Source organism: Wolffia australiana, chromosome 5 (genome assembly GCF_029677425.1).
Source record: "Wolffia australiana isolate 7733 chromosome 5, ASM2967742v1".
Taxonomy (NCBI): Eukaryota; Viridiplantae; Streptophyta; class Magnoliopsida; order Alismatales; family Araceae; genus Wolffia; species Wolffia australiana.
The window spans coordinates 3,544,409-3,565,000 of NC_135839.1; the positions used below are offsets into that span (position 1 = coordinate 3,544,409).

The following is a 20,592-nucleotide window of genomic DNA, read 5'->3' on the forward strand; positions in this document are numbered from 1 at the left end:
TCATGTCATGGTTGTTTATGTGAACTATTGACTTGAGACACCAAAGACATCTCTTGGATAGACAACTATGTTTTGACTACGTCATACGGATCTCTAACTATGGGATTCAAATAAGTCATAGCTCGGATATAGGAAGAAGCACATAGAGAGGATTGAGTCGTCAAGATAGGATCATCCACCCTTAGTATAGATGGAGCTTGACTCAAGGAAGATGATGCAGCTAAGACCCTAGCTAGAGTTGGGAGGATATTTGAGAAGGTGTTGTCTAATGTCCCCGTTATACATCTGTAGTAATGAGAGAAAGGATTAGGGTTTGAAAGTTAACCATATCCTAAGTCATTCTGAAATCTTACCCGGATGAAGAATTGTACATATACAGAGACAAATGAAGGTAAAGAATCCATGAGAGACTTCGAAGACTACTATGTATCTTGAAGAGAAAGAGGTGTAGCTTGGCACCCCACCGACTAGAAACTTAACCTATCGATTGGGTTTATTTGATTCTTAATTAATTAATCTCTATGTTGATGTAATTAATTAATGAGATTGGATAATGATTATTATTGAGCCACTAAAGTTATTAACTAGAATGATATATGGGTCTCTAGGGTCACGCTTATAAGATCATAGGTGCATTAGTGAATATATTTTACTAAATGGATTTTTATGAAAAATCTTAAGTAAAATGTAAATAGGGAAGGGGCACCCATTTCATGTACCCAGGTCAGCCAGAGCTGGGTGCCCCTCCCCCCCTTCTTCCTTCTGAACTTTCTCCACTAATCCAAGAAGAGAGTCTTTATGGTGAGAAGGTCTACAAGGATTTCAAGAAGAGTTGGAGAAGAAGAAGTTGAGATCCCAAACCAACTTGATCGTGTGGATACGTCTAGAGGTCAGGAACATGAATAATTTCAGAAAAATCTCAAAGGAGTAAGTCAAGGGTGGATTCCTCACAAGGTACATATGATGTAATATATTTTTTAGCTTTATTTGGAATTGCTCAATGCTTTTGTTGCATAGAAAAGTGTTTCATATCATTCAATCAAGGCACTAACACCCAAAAAAGCTTAAATCTCTACACTATTTTCACCTCCTAGTCCAATATCTTCATCTGCTCCATTTACCCCTCACTAGTATCTAGATATAAGCACAACCCGCCATGTGATATTAGACACTCAATAGCTCTAACAAACTACTTCCTATCAAGGATCAAACAAGTACTAAGTTAGTGATGGTTCAGGTTTGAGTATCTCCTCTACTGGCATTGTATCATTATCCACCTCAAGTCAAGATCTTGCTCTTAATAACATATAACATGTTCCTAAGATTTTTAAAAAATATTTTTTCTATTCATCAACAAAAAATTGATAATAATGTGTATGCTAAATTTTATCCTCGCAATGTTTTATTAAAGATCAATGGAGCATGGACACACTTCTCAAGGAGACACACGCATTGGGCTCTACTATCTTCCTTATCCTCTAGTTGTTCACATTGGCTCACAGGCTTCCCCAACCTAATGGAATCACAGACTTGGGCATCATCTCTACGTATCGTGAAACACATTCTCTCTTATTTTGGGCTTCCTCTAACAGAATAGCCTAAAAACAGCATGTGTGTCCATCTTGTTGCATTTCAAAGCCAAAAATTTACAATGCCCCCTCTCTTCCTCTCAACCCATTATTCACTCAGACCTTGTGGGATCAAATCACATTATTTGACAGATGGGTTCTTCTCACTATTCTTCATTCATTGATGCTTATTCCAATGACACTTAACTCTATCTGCCCAAGAAAAGAGTCATCTTCTCAAAACCTTTGTTCAATTTTAGCAATAGATTGAACGCAAGTTTGATCACAATATCCTAGTCTTCCAGTCAAATTGGGGAGGTGAATATTGCTTCCTGCATCAACATTTGCATGCTCAAATAATCCAATGGGATCTCCTTGACACCCACTACCTAGTAGAGAGGAAATTTGTTGCAGGATGATGGGATTGACTTGGGCGGGATGACTAACTTGACTAGGATGGATAAATCAGACCACAGTACACAATCGAATTCAAGAATTAAATCCGGTGTAAATACTGATGGTGCAGCCCCTTTTCTCGCTCAAGGGAGGGAATATTGTCTTACAACCACCGCGGTGAAAACAAAGAAACAGGATCAATAAATTCGAACAGGCGATCGCTAGAAGATTCAAAGCACTATTCAACTATTCGCTTGAAGATTCAAAATCCAAAACTAATCTGACAGCAGTGGATGAACACTCGAAGAATACTGGATGACGAACACTAGACACCAAAGAGTGTAGAAGTACCTCAGCACTAGATAGTGCGTGACGAGGTTGCGAGAAATTCTCGAGCGTCGATGATGAGCGCGAAGTTGGACAGTGAGACGAGCACAAGGGCGCAGGCGAGCGGAGTGAATGCACGAGTGGGCGGACAGAGGTTGAGTGTGGGCGGTTGTAAGGGTGGCACGCATGTGACCGGCGGGCAATGGGCATGGCGCGCGGCCTGTGCGGGCGGCCGGCCTGCGCGGCGATGGCCTGTGCTGGCAGGCGGCCGGCGTGGGCAATGGCCTGCGCACGGGCAGGCGACCTGGGGGGCAGGCGATCGGCACACGGGTAGGAGGCATGCAGGGTGGGTGACCGGCACACGGGAGGGAAGCCTGCGCGGCGGTGGCTTGTGCGGGTAGGCGGCCAGCGTGGGCGGCGGCCTGCGCAGGCGGGTGGCAGCCTGCGATGGCGGCCGACGGCCTGCGTGGGCGGGCGACCAGCGATGTTGGCCGAAAACTGTACCCTTGGGCACAGACGATTAGAGAGCGACGAACATAGGTTCTTCCCTTGGCAGCGGCGGCAGCGACAGCGGCTCAGAAGGAAGATGGGTAGAGCAAATCTCTCAAGAAGAACACTTCTTATTCTTGAAATAAAATTCACCAAGTGTTTCTTACAACACTGGCCTATGTATAGGCCTTAGAGGAAAGAGGAGGTAAGATAATCATCAAGTCGACGTAGGTGACGTGCCGACTTGTTATGTCAAAGGGCGGTTATGCATTTGGCGTTGACGAAGTGTCATGACACGGGGCATCTCGTGTGTTGGTGGAGGCGCATCCGATGCCGGTGCATTGACGTGATCGCCATCAGGGTGGTTCTGCAGTTGGTGTTGACGACGAGTCATGATGCGGGGCATCTCGTGTGAAGGTGGATGCGCGTCCGAAGCCGTGCGTTAATGTGGTCGCCACCAAAATCCTGAACACAAACATCATCATATTGTTCTGATGACACTCACTATGATGCATCATGCCTTAATTTCTCAAAAGTTATGGGATGAGGGAATTGCCACTGCTGCCTACATAATCAACTATAAGACTCATCCAGTCCCATCGAACAAATCTCTGTATGAGGTACTTTGCTCAACTTTACGTGATAATAATTTTCCAAATTTTTTATTGTTTTTACTTCTCAAATCTTAAGGCACAAGCTGCATCAAAACTTAGTTTATCCTCAAAACATTATGTTATGATGGGATAAAGTGCTCATCATCATGGGTATAGATGCTTTTCTCTTATATCCAATAGCTTTTTCATTTCAATTTAAAAATATCCCAACATATCATCCACCTCTCAAACTCCTGTTAGGTTTTAGACCCCTGATTGAGGCAAAAAATTAAATATTCTTGTAATTGTAAATAAATAATGACATTGTATGGCATTCAAAAGTTGATGATCAAATCACTTGTACATAAATAAGACCTTTGATTTCTATGAATATATCCACGTGATCTCTCCAAAGTCAAATCTCCTCCTTCCTATTGATGAGCCTAGTTATCACTTCACATTTATCCTTATGCAATTTCAATCACATCAAGATTGGAGAGCAACTAGAGAAGGCAGAAGAAGGGGAGGGACCTAATGAATCATGGCCTGGTAAATTTTGTTCAAGTCCTTAAGCTATTCATACTTGAAGAGAATTTTTCATCAAAGCCCCTAAAATTTGAAGTATATCTTTTGACATCCAAAATACCTTTTGCATGTAACCCTATAGTCCCATTTGTTATCCTAGTCAACAATTCAAGTAGCCTGATATCCTATTTATTTGTCCCAATTGATAGGTTGTCTTTAGGCCATCGGTTACTAAGCTACACCTTGTGCTCTTGATGATACAAAGGACTAATTCATTAAATCTTATTGTCACAAGTCATCATGCATGTGTAGTCTCTCATCCACTTGAAACTATTACAATTATTTAGAGTATGTTTAACTATCAGAGCTTAATCATTCATCCTAATTAGAACTAATTTTTTAAAAAATTATCAAAGAACTCTTCTCCAATATTTAATGCATTGGCCAAGGAATTCCTCATAGCACCTTCTTTGAGATGTCTACTCTTATGTGGAGGGAGAATGATTCCATCTTGAACACTCGATCTCTTTTTAAAATTATTACTCAACCCAAGCTAAGACTGTTAGAAATTCCATGAATACGAACTCATAGGTGATATTCATAGTACAATTGTCCATCCACAAGACATATTTTTTGTCTCAAGCATAGGAACCAATTGTATAATTGTGAATGCAATCAACCAGATAGGCAGTCCGGCATAATTCAATACATGAATTTGTAAGGATAAATTCAATGACCTCTTTACACTAAAAATCATTCTCTATGCGTCCTTATTATCCCCACGCTAGTGGTTAGGGGATGGACTATACTCATCCTATGATCTGCACTTGATAGTGCTTTTATATTCATATATTTAAATGTTCTTCTTTAGTATCTTTTGAATATTAATGTTTAGAATGATGGAAATATATTTCACAATCAATCCAATCACACATTCCATATCTCGTTCCATGCTCATTAATACAATGTATTCATGTGTGATATTTATAATGAAGTTTATGAATACATGATCAGAATTAGAGAATTATAATGAGATCTTAATATCAAGATCACTAGCCTTTAAAAATGTGTCCTAACTATTCAATAGAATATAAACATTCTTTCTTCGAGTGCATCAATAAGTTGATAAGATGATTGAGTGGTCAAGATGAGATCATCGAACCTTGGTATAAGAGGAGATAGTACAAGGAAGAAAATGTAATGAATCCCCTAGGGCAGGCTGCGGAATATCATAGTAGATTTCTCACATTATTCTTGATCACATCAATGCTAACCTTGATGACCAATTAGGGTTTAACAATTGACCATACCTAAGTCATATTAAGAGCATCAAGTGGAGGGAGGACTACACATACACGATAACCGATGATAGATAGGTTCTATGACTGAGTCGATACCGACACACCTTTGTATCTCCCACAGCACAAAGTGTAGCTTGGCACCTTAGGGGCTGGAGACTCAACCTATATATTGGGTCAAATTGATCAATCCTTAAATAATCTATATAATAATATAGTTAATTAAATTGGATGGACAATAAAGCTTTTTGGGTCACAAGATTCATTATCTAGACTAATACATGGACCTACAGGACCACACGTAAATATTTATTTGGACGTCTGAAGATATATCTAAATTTTGGAGTGTTTAGGCAAAATACCTGCTTATTCTAAATCGGGAAAGGCCTTGAATGAAATTCACCAAAGCCAGAGTTTTTCAAGGCTCTTCTCTCTTCTCCCAATATCTCCTCTCCATTTATGATGCGACCAAGATGGTGGAATGATGATGATAAATTGTGAATAGAGCTCGTCAAGGGAAAAGAGGAGATTTGATATGCGAAGGATTGCATTGATACATCTAGAGGTCGCACGCATGAGTAGCTCAACATGTTTCACTAGAGGATTCAAGAAATCATGAATGTGATTCACACCCACATGATTCGATTGATTATTGTGTAGATGATGTTTTGATTCTATTTTAATTATTCCCATGCAAGGAATCATTTTTTTCATCCAGATCAAGATCATGGAATGGAAGATAGAATATTTTAATGACTATTGATCTCCATATTATGATCTCATCATAAATCATTTACCCATTGAGTGTATTCATGAAAAGAGATTGTATCAATGAACATATGAGACATGGATTGACTTTCTGGCCATAAAACACATCTTCATTCAACATTCTAAGACCCCCTATAGCATCTTAATATGAACCTTCCACTTCATCATTCCTCTATCCCACATATTAATCATACCTTCTCTCCACCGACTGACCTTCTCTCCATCATAACTATGTCATAATTTAATTCATCCCTAACCCTAATCTCAACTCCTCCCTAATATAAATATATGTAGATGACAAGCTAATCACATATTCCATATCTCGTTTTATGTTCATTAATATAACTGACTCATTATAGTGCACATTTGACGCTTATAATGAAGTCCAGTAATACATGATCGGACTTAGAAAATTATGATGAGATTGTAATATGGAGATTAGTAGCCTTTATCCATGTGTTCTAAATATTTATATTAGAAGGATACTCAAGAAAGACATTGAAGTATTCAGATCGAGTAACACTACCCATCCTTATATGATGAGTATGGCCAATCCCGTAGCTATTAATGTGGAGACACAAGGATAGATAGTGGATGCTCTTTAGTATAAAAAGTTTATTGAATTGATACGTACAAATCCTTGTATGGTATTATACCAAACTATCAATCAGGTTGATTCACATGACAGTTCTGTAAGTGGTCCGTAGACTTGAGACACCAAAGGTGTCTTGTAGACGGATAGCTGTACTTTGACTATGACCTACGAGACCCTAATCATGGGATTCTAAACGCTTAGTTTAGGTGCATCAAGAAGTTAATGAAGATTATTGAGTTGTCAATATGGTATCATCCACCCTTGGTATTAGAGAAGACAGCTCAAGAAAGATGATGCGATGAAGTCCTCAACTAAGGTAGTAAAATATCAAAGAAGAGTTCTTCGATGATTTTTGAACGCATTAGTACTAAGTCAGATGATCGATTACGGTTTGAAAGTTGACCATACTCTAAGTCACCCAAGGAGAGTTAAGTGGATCACGGACTATACATACATATAACTAATAATGAAGAGGTTCTATGAGTGAGTCGACACACACTCATTTGTATCATCTAGAGCATGAGGTGTAGCTTGGCACCCCACTGGTTGGAGACTCAATTTAGTGATTGGGTTAAATCGATTCGACATCATTAATTAATCTATATGATGCTATAGTTAATTAATTTGGAAGCCCAATAAAGGTTATTGGGCCACTAGAGTTATTAATGAGACTGATACATGAGCCTACATGGTCGCACCCAAATGGTCTTTTGGATATCGAAAGATATACTTAAGTTGGGGGTTTTTATGAAAAAATACCCACTTAGTATAAATAGGGGAAGGCCTTGAAAAATATTCACCGAAGCCAGAATTTTTTTGGGGCATTCCCCTTCTTCTCCCTTCTCCCTTCTCCCAATGGCTCCTCTCCATTCCGGATAGGATCAGAGAAGATTCAATGTGAAGGAGGAGATTCGACATGCCGAGGAGTGAGGGGATACTTCTAGAGGCTGAACATATGAGCAGCTCCACGTAACTCAATCAATGATCGAATGAATCATCAATGTGATCTGTGTCGAGGTGATTTTTTTCATGATTACGTTAGTGCCACTATGATTTGATAAAGTCTTCATTGTGGATCACTCCAAGTTCATCTAAATCAAGGCCTCTAGAACACAACACTCCCAAATGCTTCGACAAATATGACTTATACACTGACCAAAAATGGTCTCTCAACCAAATTTTCTCTTTCCTTATTGACCATTACACTAGAACATGTCTTTATCTCTCAAGCTCTTTAGCAATTTCTCTAGCACCAACCCATGAATGAAGAGTACAATGTCCTTTTTAACAATCACATGTGAGGTCTCGTCCCAATAAGTAGAACCAAACATATTGGCTAAACGTGGATTTTCCATACAAAACTTCATGGTGATGGCACCTTAATCAATGTAAAGCACATCTTGTTCCTCAATTTTTTAGTCAAAGTCCCACTTTTGACTATTAAGAAACATTCAGCCCCATTTTAAAAATGACGACCCTTGTATACTTGCAGCTCTAGCATTGACTCAACAGTTGGATACGTAACAATTGGACATCTCTAATGTTTCATGGTGATCTTAATTGAAACAATCTTATAACAAAGTGATTTTATTCTTCAAATTTTTTTTGTTTCATTCTGAATTTTTTGAGTGAACGATTGGAGGACCGAATATCTGAGAAAGATTCGCAAAGAGAAAAATAATCATTCTTAGCTCGCTAGGCTAGTGAAATTTTCAATCAGGTTAGTGCAATTTTCATCTGTTTTAGATTCCTGTCTTTGTCATTTTTCCTAACTTATCATTCTCTACAACATCTAGGCTTTCGCCATCACACATTCCGTCATCGACTCAGCCACTCATCAATACATATCCACCTCAATCTCCATCGCCTCCAACGACAGTAAATCTGCATCACTTGCCCCCCTAGGTACACGTCGCCATGTGTTTCCCATTATCTTCACCACAATTTATGATGATAAAATCACTTTGATCCACTTACCAACATCGTAGTCGCTAACAATGACTCCCTTTCATACTGCACAGAATTGTTGGTTAAGGTAATTTAATTTGAATTCATTATTATTTCACACTTCAAATTCACTCAAAACTTTAAAAAAATACAGAATTTGGTTTAATTTGGTAAAATAAGATTAATATTTTCTCACCTTCCAAGAATTTGGTTAAATTAACTTTCACTTGTTTTATTTCATTAAATTTAATTTAATTCTTAGCAAACATGTATATAAATATAAAAAAGAAATTAAGCTTAAATTTCTTGTTTTTAATACTTGTTCCATATGAATCTGACTATTAGTCCTTTATGTTTATAAGGAAAATGGCAAATATTTTTGTGGACATCAAACGACATAACTAACCCTAATTTCAGTTTTATCATCTTTTTTAGATCAATGGAATTCTCTTGAGTGGGTCAGATCCTTGGGGTGTATAAAAAGTTAATATGCCCCTTGGTACTGCATTTGCAATTCGACATTTTGGCCTGGGACATACTTTCTTGGCATTCATCTTCATTGTCAAAACTTAGGTATTTTCTTGGCTCAAACCCAATATGTTATAAAATTCTGGTGTAGATGGCCCAATAAGGACCCATGACTAATGTGTATCATTTAGCATCGATCACAATTGGAGACTCAGTTGGGAAAATTAAGTATGATGCAACTAAAGCCTACAGTATTTTACAATTACTAAGCCCTACATAACCTATATAGTGTATAAACCATCACTATACATGCATGACTCCCAACCATGTCATAGACTGCTCATAAACATCGTATCCATATTCAACTAAAGTTTTATTTTTCTATAGTAGCTCGAGATAACAACTTCAGTATAATATTTTAGTGATCAAAATTCAAGAAGTGGCTGTGTCATCTTATGTGGATCCTACCTGATTCCTTGGGAATCCCACAAATTCTGCAAACAATCAAATGCCACTCCAGCACAGGAGCTGAGTTAAAAGCAGCGGCAAATCTCATGACAGAACTCTTATGGGTGACATCTCTCCTTAAAGAATTCCATATACTTACATAATCATCTCCTATACAATAACAACTTAGGGACAACATATCTCACTAAAACACAAAGAATTGAATATCATTTTGTTTGAGAATGTGTATTCAAAACCAGGAGGTCTCACTCATTCCAAGTCGTGATCAACTTGCAGCTTTTCTTATGAAACCACTAGTAACTGCTCATATTCACAGGATTTGATCCAAGCTCAATCTTGAACCAAGCTTGGACTTGCCTCAGCATGGTATCCTTTAATTAACAATACGTCTGGAATTCCTCTCCTCAGGTGCCAGTTGCTTGCATAACATTCATTCTACAAATATCTCACAGCCCTAGAATAATATAATAAAGGAGCGTAATGGGCAGTGCTATCAGCATCCCAAAGATCACCCTGCATATGAATTGGCCATTAAATTAACACTCACCTACTTCAAAACCCTCTTCTTTGAATTCTTCTTCATCTTACCCTGTGCTGAGAACAGCGGGGAGGACGTCATAATCTTTAGCAAAGACGAAGGTGACAATTCCTTGTGGCAGTGCCGCCTGACAACAACGCGATGATTAGAGATCAGACTAAGTATAAGAACAAGCACCATCATCGTCTTACCTGTACTATTGCAATACGGAGGATATTCCCCCTCAGACCAAGAGCGAATGCCATTGCTGCGATCAATGCCGGCCCGGTGATGAATCTCATCACCATTGTAAAGATCGCTGCTGATCTACCACAGGCTAATATCTTCGGCTGCAATGCTGTGAACAGCCCTGTAGATTACACCACACCACATGAAAGAAGTTGTTATCATAAAAGAAGATGTAGTGGAAAAGGAGAAGCTTTGAACCCACCAAGACTAAACATGGCCATTCCCAGTGTTGCGTTGGAGAGGATAGAGATGGACTTATCCACTATTCTGGGCATTCCAAAATGCCACCTGCATCGCCAAATCAACCAGAAAGGAAATTGAAGCATTGTACAGGGATGAAGACAATGTAACAAAGCAAATTCCTTCATAGTAGACATGCCACGAATGAAACAGGATATAGAATCCAATCAATCATGAGTTCCTTTACTCTATGCTCAGGTAGTTTATTTTATAATCATCTTCCATCCATTACGTCGTCCATCCCATCCAGCTTGGATGGGAACAGATCAAAACGACAATTTCTATGACGGATTAGTAAAGGGTATCCCAGTGTGATCCCCCTCCATCAGGGTTGGATGGGACATATCACAGAATGGACAAAGGGAAGATTTTATAGTATACTATAATAATAAGTTTGATGGAAAAATTGAACGTATGGGAACCCAATCCGTCATCAGCCATCCGTCTTGATCTTGCTACAAAACCCCTGAACAGCTTCATTTATGTTCCATCCTTAAACTCTGCTCAATTAGTCTATAAAGTGAACTCACATAATCATCCAAACCTTACCTGAATGCGATAAGCGACCATACTAAGCCAGCTAGGCTCGAATGGGTGTTGGGGTTCCGAATGAGTTTCCTCCACACCATGATCAGTATCATCTTTGTCATCACCATCGCCGACGGCTTCTGCTGCAAGCTACCCGTGGCAGTTGTCCTCGGCGAGCTACATCCTTCCTCTCCTCCTCCCACCTCCCCTATATACAAAAAAAAATCTTAGACCTGGTGTAAGGCCCCAAACTAGGTGTCATTCATACACAAAGGCCTGCATGTTAACTGTGTAGGGTGTGTCCACTATAAGAATTGGTGGCCTAAAGAGCCAATCAAAGTACATTCTTGAGTTTATAGTTAATTCTATCGAGACTCTTGTTTTCATTATTTCTATATTGTACATATATGATTAATGAAGTCCCAGGTAATGTCCATATGTTTGAGTGAATTATGAAGAGTTCATAATTTAGGGATCACTAGACTCAAAGGACATTAACCTAAACAATCCCATTCGAAGGAAGTCTAGTAAGGGACACTAGATATTCCGGAAAGAGTGGTGACATCTTTCATGATCACTTGGATGATGATAATGGCCGTTCCCAATAGCCATTTGTGTGATGACACTAATGATGGATGTCAGGTGCTTCTTGGTAAGAAGAATTTCACTGTATTGATCCGTATGAATCACCTGGATGGTTAAACATCTAAGTCAACCAGGAAGATTCATGTTGTCATAGTATCAATGGTCCTTTGACCTAAGGTATCAAAGATATCTTGTGGTACGAAAGTTGTGCTTTGATCATGTTGACAAAGGCTTCTATTTAGAGGCCCGGTATAAATATGATTGGGCACTTCTAGAGTATCATGGAGGTAATTGAATAGCCGATTAGGAATCATTCAACTTCGATGAATAGAAGTTATGGTCTCACTAATAGATTGCAGTGAATCTCTGGCCAGAGTAATAAAGGAGATTCCAATGATGTGATTCATTGGAGATCTCTTATGCAATCATATTAAAATTGATTCATATGATTGGGATTTGACTGAACCACCATATCCCAGATATCAATCATGAGATCATTAATGAATGAAGGACTATATTGATATGGTATTGATAACAGAAAGGTTTTCATGAAGCAAAATGCATGGATGAAATTCATTTGTCTTCTAGGCCAATGCAAGTGAAGCTTGTCCTTATGGCATGGCAGGAGACTCAACTAACCAATTAGGTTAAATTGGTCAAGGTCAATTAAATTATAAGTGAGTTATGAATTTAATTGACTGGTAAAGTTGATTGGATGATCATCAACTATTAGAGTCATTAAACTAGAATGATAAGTGAACCTATAGGGTCACACACATAAGATCTTATGAGGTGAAGTTATAATTAATTGATGGCATAATGGAAATTAATGCCAAAGGACATGTGGAGAGCCCTATTTAAGGAAATGTGGGCCCTGGGCACAAGCAACCAACTCCAGGTCGAATTTGGTTCTCTCTCTCATCTTTTCTCATCCCCTTCCTCTCCTACTCACTTGGAATTGGAAGAATTCCAAAGAGCATGCAAAGGAGAACAAGGAGGGGTCAAAGAGAAGGAACTGTGAGAGCACCAGTGAACTCACCTCCAAGGGAAGATCGTGTGGATACCGGTAGAGGCCAAACACAAGGGAGGCTCAAAAGTCCATCATCTTCTTCAAGAGGAAAGCTTCTTGGATCAACTTCAACCATTTCATCATTACCAATGGCAATGGTATGTTATTTATTTGCTTTATGATGGAAATGTGTTTCATAGAATCATACTATGAATAGATGATTGTAATCCAGTTGAGTTTGAGGTTCAAGAAAAAGTTTCAAACCCCTAGAACTCATAAGAGAATCATAGAACGCTTCCGCTTAAGTCAAGTTTTTGACCAAGTTAGATATCAGATTTCTTTCATCCACATACTTGGACTCCGGATATGAAGCCGAGTTAATCACGTGGACACCACACGCATCACAAGTGGTGATGCTTGTCCATGATCTTTGATGCCAATGTCCACATGGTGCTCGTGCTTCCAAGTGCACATGTGTGGCGGATCAGAGTAGGCCACACGCGCAGGCTACATGCGCTATGTGTGTTGGCTGCCAAGGACGCGCGCATGGGCGATGCTGGTCCCACGCAGGCTGCACCGCAGGTCACCAATACATGTGCCACGGTCCATGGTTATTCCCTGCGCTGGGGCAAAGCCATATCTCCCCAAGAGATTAAGGCATGGGCACATGGAGCGCTCAGACAGTTGTGGGTTGTTGGGCGTGTCCTTGTGGATAGTGTAGTAATGTGCATGTGCCAAGGCTTGGGGTGTCGAGCACGACAGTGCTAGTGTGGCCCAAAGCTGTAGAGGTGTCAGTGAAATTGTTGGAGGAGAGTGGAGCATCAAGGTTGACCACCGAGCACAAGGGTGATATGGTGATATGGGTGAATGTCCGGGCATGTGGTACAACCGACGGGGGGTTGCGCCAAGGGCCATGGCCCACGGGGGCATAGCGCCCCGGCTAAGGCCACACTTGTAGCGGCGCTGCCCATAGACGTGCTGGGGGGCTACAGGCCTCAAGGCACTGAAGCACCTCAACCAAACAGGTGCAAGCTGCACCCAGTCTCTGTAATTCTGAATTGGCCACGCCCCTTTCTAATAGCTATAGCCTTTAATGCAGATCCTATTATTCTGCTAATGGCCTAGCCCTACCTCTCTCCTTAACCTCCAAGCAATCCTAAGCATTCCAAAGAGACTTCCCCTGCTCAATCCGAGCATTGTTCTCACCTCCAGATTCCACCGAACCATCAACATCAACATAAATTTCACCGTCGTCATCATCAGTTTCAATGTCAACGTTAACGTCAACATCAACCAGAAGATCAGATTAGACAGAGGGATAGAGAGAAGGGAAAGCCGCAAAATGGGTACCTCTGGGGGAGGGGATGTCCAAGCTGATCTCCTTGGCACGGGCGACGGAGTTGAGAGACAAATCTATGGAGATCTCTTCTTCCCCAGGAGCAACCCTTGAGACCCCGGGCAACCGAGCCAGAAGAAGAGCCTGGGCGGCCCTGTACTCGTAGCAGAAGAGGAGAAGCGGGTGCCAGACAACGCACTGTAGAACGACAACCTGAACCATGAGGCTAGAAGAAGAATCCCCGTACATGGCGGAGAGCAGAGGCACGCCTATCACCAGCGTGTTGGCGAGGGTGGCGAGCGAGAAGGCGGAGATCGCCCAGTCGAGGGCCACGCCTCCGCGCGCGTAAGCCATCCCCGCGGCGAAGAGAACGACGATCTTTTGAAGCGAGTCGGCCGCGACGAAGCGGAAGTTCATCTTGTAAGGGTCGTTGGAGGCGATGAAGTGGAAGCAGAGTAAAGGCACGGCGAACACAGCGACGAAGCGGTTTATGCCTGCGCACTGTTCAGGAGAGAAGATTGCCCACCATCGCACTGAGCCGTAGGCTAAGATCATCGCCACGTACAGCGGCACCATCGCTACCATCACGTCGTAGAACTCCGCCCAAGTTATCATCTCGTCTTTGCAGAATATCAGACGGCTTGCATGGGCCCAAGTCTTGTACTCTTTCTTCACGTAGGAACTTGGCCGATTTATGCCCGCGGATTTTTGATAGGAGAGAGAGAGAGAGAGAAGGACAGACAGATAGTTATCGTTTTGCGACCTTTATATTATATGTTAATCGCCTTTGAAATCTGTAACCTGGGGGTTAGATCTTGAGACGGTCTGCCGGGTTTGACTCTTATTATAGAGTGCTGGGTGACGAGGGTTGATTTTATTTTTCTGATTTAGATATGATGAAACCACGATTGGGATCACTAGATAAGATTTCTGATATTGATGGGGTTCACCGGTTTGCTATTATTGCTGAGATTTGTTTTTCTTTTCTTATGTCAATGAAGAATGCAAGTTGTTGGCAATTTTAGCGGCGGAGACCTGAATTTTTAAACGTTTTTTTCCGGACTTCAAGGGGATAAATTTGGGTTCGTATGGTTTGGTCAACGAAAAGAGCACCCATTATTGAGTTATCGTTTTGCGACCTTTATATTATATGTTAATCGCCTTTGAAATCTGTAACCTGAGGGTTAGATCTTGAGACGGTCTGCCGGGTTTGACTCTTATTATAGAGTGCTGGGTGACGAAGGTTGGTTTTATTTTTCTGATTTAGATATGTTGAAACCACGATTGGGATCTCTAGATAAGATTTCTGATATTGATGGGGTTCACCGGTTTGCTATTATTGCTGAGATTTGTTTTTCTTTTCTTATGTCAATGAAGAATGCAAGGTGTTGGCAATTTTAGCGGCGGAGACCTGAATTTTTAAACGTTTTTTTCTGGACTTCAAGGGGATAAATTTGGGTTCGTATGGTTTGGTCAACGAAAAGAGCACCCATTATTGAGTTGCTCTTTTCAAAGTTTGGCGGTTTCCTTTCCCTGCATTCATCAACCAATAATCATATTCCAGAAAAGGGTCCGATTGCAAGGTTCATATCCTCTGCCATGAGCATTCAAATTAAGGCGCAGAAGCATAGGGGAGTAGAAGCAACGGACTACTTTAGGAGCGGGAGCGAAAGCGACTTCAGGAGGAAAGGTTATCCGGAAGAACAATATGAAACTATTTTTATTTTAGAAATGACCCAATTAGTCTTATTGAAATTAGAAATCAATGTTCAATTTTATTCAATTGTGAATCAGGACTTGGATACAACTTCCAGATAACATTGTATGAATGAGCTTGTGTATAAGATTTGATAAATTCCTTCAAGCTGATAGCACAATAAGATATTCTTCGTCAGTTGAGACCATATGTGATAAGCATGATTATTGGTTGGGAAAGACAATCTCAGTCTCGTCATTACATTTGGCAAAAACCTATACCTATGCCTAAACTTCAATACAGTCTTAGATCAGTCAATGGCCAGTTTTGCACAAGTAAAACCTCTAATTTCAGTCTGAAGTATCAGACAAAAATAAATTTTAAGTTCAAAAATCAAAGTCAAGATTTAGGTCAAAAAGAATAATGAAAAGAGATATAACTCAATTTAAGTAGGTTAATATACCATTTTTGTTATGGATCCACTAAAAACAAAGAAAATTTTGGCATGACCTATCTATATCAAAGCTTAGTGAAAGAAAGAACTATTGTAAAATAGGATCTAGAACCCTTAACTACATGAAGCTTTCGTCGAAAGGCACGCTGATACATGTGTCCCCTCATCTTTGCTTCATCCTGTCTTGCCTTGCCTTGGCACCTCTAGGTGGCAACTAAGCGCCCCCAATGTGCGTTAGTATAATTTATTATTCAATCCTCTCAACAAGTACTTCGCATACAAATGTATAATGAGTAAGAGGCATCTGAATGAAAAATAAAACTTAAAAGATGATAATGCCACCTGAAAAAAATATATTAATTTGAGTTCATATGCCATATCATCTATTTCAACTTCGTCTACTTCAGAATCCACATGCTCATCACAAGCCCAATATTTCATGGTCATTATAATCGATATTGTTTCTGCAGATTAACTCCCTATTGTAAATATCATAAATTCATCACCATGTGGAGAAAATATGCTTTGATTGATAGGAAATACTTTAAGAATATCAGAAGACATGGATTTGTATACACCAAATATGATGTCACCATTCAAATGAGTTGTTTTAAAGCAATTTAAGGTTCACTTAGATAACCATCTACTCCATCTTGATACATATCAGTACCATTGTCGTGTATGTTTTCTCCAATCCATCGATGCAATCATCCAATCCATCGTATTGCGCTTGCAACAGGCCAATCTTCAACAATTTGAATGATTCTTTCAAGTAAACAAAGTAGGTTTACTTTCAACAAGCCAAAGTACACATTGAATGATAGAAATATTATTGCACCTATGAATTAATCTGAACTTCATTTTTGGGTCCAAAATTGTCCCAATATAAGGTGCATGCATCATTTTTTATGAACCTCATCCTGTAAAAGATTTGCCTTGATGTTAACACATATACTTTAACTTACCTTTGATACCTTTAAATTTAGGGGTATTATGTCTTTGTCTCAATTAAGACTAAACAAATGATATAAATACTGGTCCCTTCCACTTAATACTCGATAAATGATATAGGGCAACTAAGGGGAGGGGTCAAGCCATTAGGAGCCTGAATTCAATTTCAGAAATTTTCCAAGCTTGGAAATGAAATAAATAATTTAATAAGTCAACATTATTATTTAATATTTATTATATTTAAAAAAATTCTATGTAATTTTCTGGCATTTCTATTCCAACAAAAATTTAGTAACTAATATATCCATATTTTATATAATATAAGAGAGGATAAATATAGTTTATCATTGTTATAACTTTTAAGACCTATATTAAAAAAATTGATATGATAAATAATTTTTTAGGGTTTATTTTAAGGTAAAAAAATGAGAATTAATAAAATGATTTTATATTTAATTAGTGTTTTATTTAAGTTTTAAATGTTAAAAATACACACATTAGATTTCTTGATATCAGCAGCTACAAGCAAGGAAGTCAAGCATTGTTGTGCAGTCATGGGCGTCCAGATCAAGATGTTCCTTATAAGATGCACACAATTCTAGAGGGACTTAGGCTTTTTCCGAGTCTAGAAAATGATTTAGAATGGGATCCAAGAATATTAGTTAAGAATTTTAGCATAGTTCGACAAAATTTGAACAAAGGAAAAACGGAATGAGAAGTCAGAAGAGTGAAAAATGGATTTTTCAAACTACTAGGTTTAGAAACTAAATATAATATTTAAGGTTAATATAGAAAAAATGGACTATCGAGAGATAGCAGTAGAAAATCAGTAGGTAGAGAGAAACACAATAGCACTATCTAAAGAACACTTGTTATATGACCATCATGTCTCCACACTAACGGCTATAGGATCAGCCATACTTATCTTGTAACCGGGATCAGACGGTGATATTATATCCAGATAATTCATCATATGGCAGGTGTTTTTTAAGAAAAGAGTTCACTTAAGTGATCCATATGAATCCCTTAATGATATTATACCTAAGCATGAATAAGGTTGGTTCATTTCATAATGGTGTAAGTAATCCATAGACTTGAGGCAGCAAGGAATTCTTGTGTATGGACAACCATATTTTGAGTAAGATGTAAGAGTCCCTAACCATGGGATTCAAGCATGTATTTCCTCAAACATAGCAAGAAATAGACAAAGGTAATTGAGTGGTCAAGAGGGGATTGTTTGCCCTTGGTATCAGAGGAGGTTGAATTGAGGAAGAACATGTATCAAACCCTGGCAAGCATATTAGGGATATTGAATAAGGTTTTCTCCAATGATCCCCATTATTCATCAATACTACCTGAATGATAGACTAGGTTGACAACTAACCACAATCTAAGCCCTTCGAGAGTCTTGCTCATATGAAGGATTATATATATCAACTAATGATGTTAAACGATGAAGGATTATAGTATATCTTCTATCAATTGGGTTAACTCTAGAGACTAGATTCTATATGTTAATATAGTTAGTCAGTAAGGTTGTCAATAAATATTATTGGATCTTTAAATTTATTAACTAGATTGATATATGGGCCTAGGGGGTCACAGGTATAAGATTAAAGTATGTTGAAAAATATACTTTATTAATAAGGACTTTTATGAGAATTTCCAAATAAGTATATATAAGGAGGGCCACCAATTTTAGGTGACCATGCCAGCCAGTTCTGGGCACTCCCCACCTTTTCTTCTTTCTCTCATTCTCCGCTCACTCCACATGGGCTTCTAGATGGTGAGAAGATCAACTAGGTCTTTGATAATAGTTGGATAATAAGGAGAGGAGATCCAACAGTTCATTGATCTCATAAGTACATCAAGAGATCGGGCACATGAACAACTTCAAGACAATATCCCAAGGAGCATGTCAAGAATGGAACAAGTTTTCCACAAGGTAATTTAATTTTATTACCTTCATAGATAAATTTAGAATTGATATCAGCTTCTACTTTTTGGAAAATAGTATTTCCAAGCTTTCATTCATGACCCAAAACCCAACATGGTCCACACCCCTCTAACTTTTCCTTTGCAACCCAAGACAAAAATTTCTCTAATTTGGCCCAAGAGTCAAAAGAAATATTTCTAACAATCACATAGAATGCTTGAGACCATTAATTATCATCCCATGTAATTCTTTTAAATGTATGCATGCATGGGACTTGAAAATATTCATTAGTAATAAAACTAATGAATATTTTCAAGAAGAGGAAAGTAAAAATGCGAATTTTTTCCATTACATGATGTTTTTAATTCAAATAATACAATTGAATCAGTTGATGCATTTAATAATTCTATGTTTAAAACCACTTAAAATTTGTGGAATTTAAGGGATAGATCATGTTATCTCCTTTATGCTTCAAAGCTCATAGGTACTCTCATTGAATTTTGAAGAGGGTTATATATACCATCAATTGATGCTTCCAATTTTTTGGATACAAAATCAAAACGTGTTTTGATTTTGTATCCAATGATGGGGTAACAGATTTGTACATTGGATTATCTCAATTATATTATAAAAATATTGGTGTTCATCTATAGTGGTTTTAGAGATTTCCGTTCTTCTCTAATGATAGGAAATCTCACTTTAGTGGTGTTGATATACTCACTCACCATCTTGTATAATAATGTGCTTTTCTCCCAATTTTTTTTGATTATTTTGGAATGGTATCTTCAAATACACTTGCATGTTGCTTGCAGTCCTTCTCGTTTGGGTTTTGGCCCCCTATATGACATAAAAATTAGCTTGAAAAAGTGTAATGAAATAAATAAATAATTTTTTCATACTTAAATATCAAGTCCCTTCAAGCCTTATTGTATAAATAGGTTTAAAACATGGACTATTCATGGTGCATGATATTGTTTGTTTAACTTGGGAACAATATCCCGTAATAACCTTTGTAAGGTTGCAACCATTGTACTATTATTATTAACATTATCGGTTGTGATAATAAACACATATCAAAGCAGTAAGTGATAAACCCAAAATATGGAATAAAATTATACACATTTTAAAGTTATTTTGGGATCATTTTACACGTACTATCTTCAGCTTTACAAGAATTCTCATCTCATGCACTAAATGGACAAAGTGATAGAACAATGCATTATAATGTAATTTTTACAAGTTCAACTTTTTATCAATAAAAATGTATTTAAAAACAATGTTAGTATTAAAGAAAGTAATGTTCCCTTTAGTATGTTAATCTATGCTTTTGCAAGGAAAGAGTTAAAGTTGAAGAAATATATAAAAGAGAGAGATGGAGGGAGAAAGGGTATATATATATACATATATATATAAAGAATAATAATAATAATGTTGTTTTAAGTGAGTAGCTAGGATGAGCTAGGGCACAGCAGCTAAGCCAGCCGCAAGCGGGTGAATGCAGGGCACTCGAGCCCCCCCCCCTAGTCAGCAAGGGGCGGCACCCGGCACAAGCCTAGCTAGCCCACCAAAGAGGCCCCATAGAGGCCCATGCCAATCGAGCACACAGACACTAAAGAGCGAAGTAGTAATTTCAATCATCCTTCTCTAAT

General features: G+C 38.6%; 1 protein-coding gene across 1 annotated transcript; it reads right to left on the reverse strand.

Moving 5' to 3' along the window:
• Nucleotides 1-9,483: 9,483 nt before the first annotated feature.
• LOC144703609 (auxin efflux carrier component 3a-like) lies at nt 9,484-14,551 on the reverse strand. Its single transcript, XM_078575812.1, has 6 exons — nt 13,921-14,551; nt 10,998-11,184; nt 10,411-10,496; nt 10,172-10,329; nt 10,031-10,107; nt 9,484-9,955 (listed from the first exon to the last, which is right to left on the reverse strand). The coding sequence occupies exons 1-6, from the start codon at nt 14,519-14,521 to the stop codon at nt 9,889-9,891; spliced, it is 1,176 nt and encodes a 391-aa protein (XP_078431938.1). The 5' UTR covers nt 14,522-14,551; the 3' UTR covers nt 9,484-9,888.
• Nucleotides 14,552-20,592: the final 6,041 nt, after the last annotated feature.

Coding starts and splice junctions, on each gene's coding strand:
- LOC144703609 (XM_078575812.1), bottom strand. CDS start 14,521: ATGATAACTTGGGCGGAGTTCTACGACGTGATGGTAGCGATGGTGCCG. Junction 10,497..10,997: donor TGGTCGCTTATCGCATTCAG/GTAAGGTTTGGA, acceptor TTGGCGATGCAG/GTGGCATTTTGGAATGCCCA. Junction 10,330..10,410: donor AATGGCCATGTTTAGTCTTG/GTGGGTTCAAAG, acceptor TGTAATCTACAG/GGCTGTTCACAGCATTGCAG.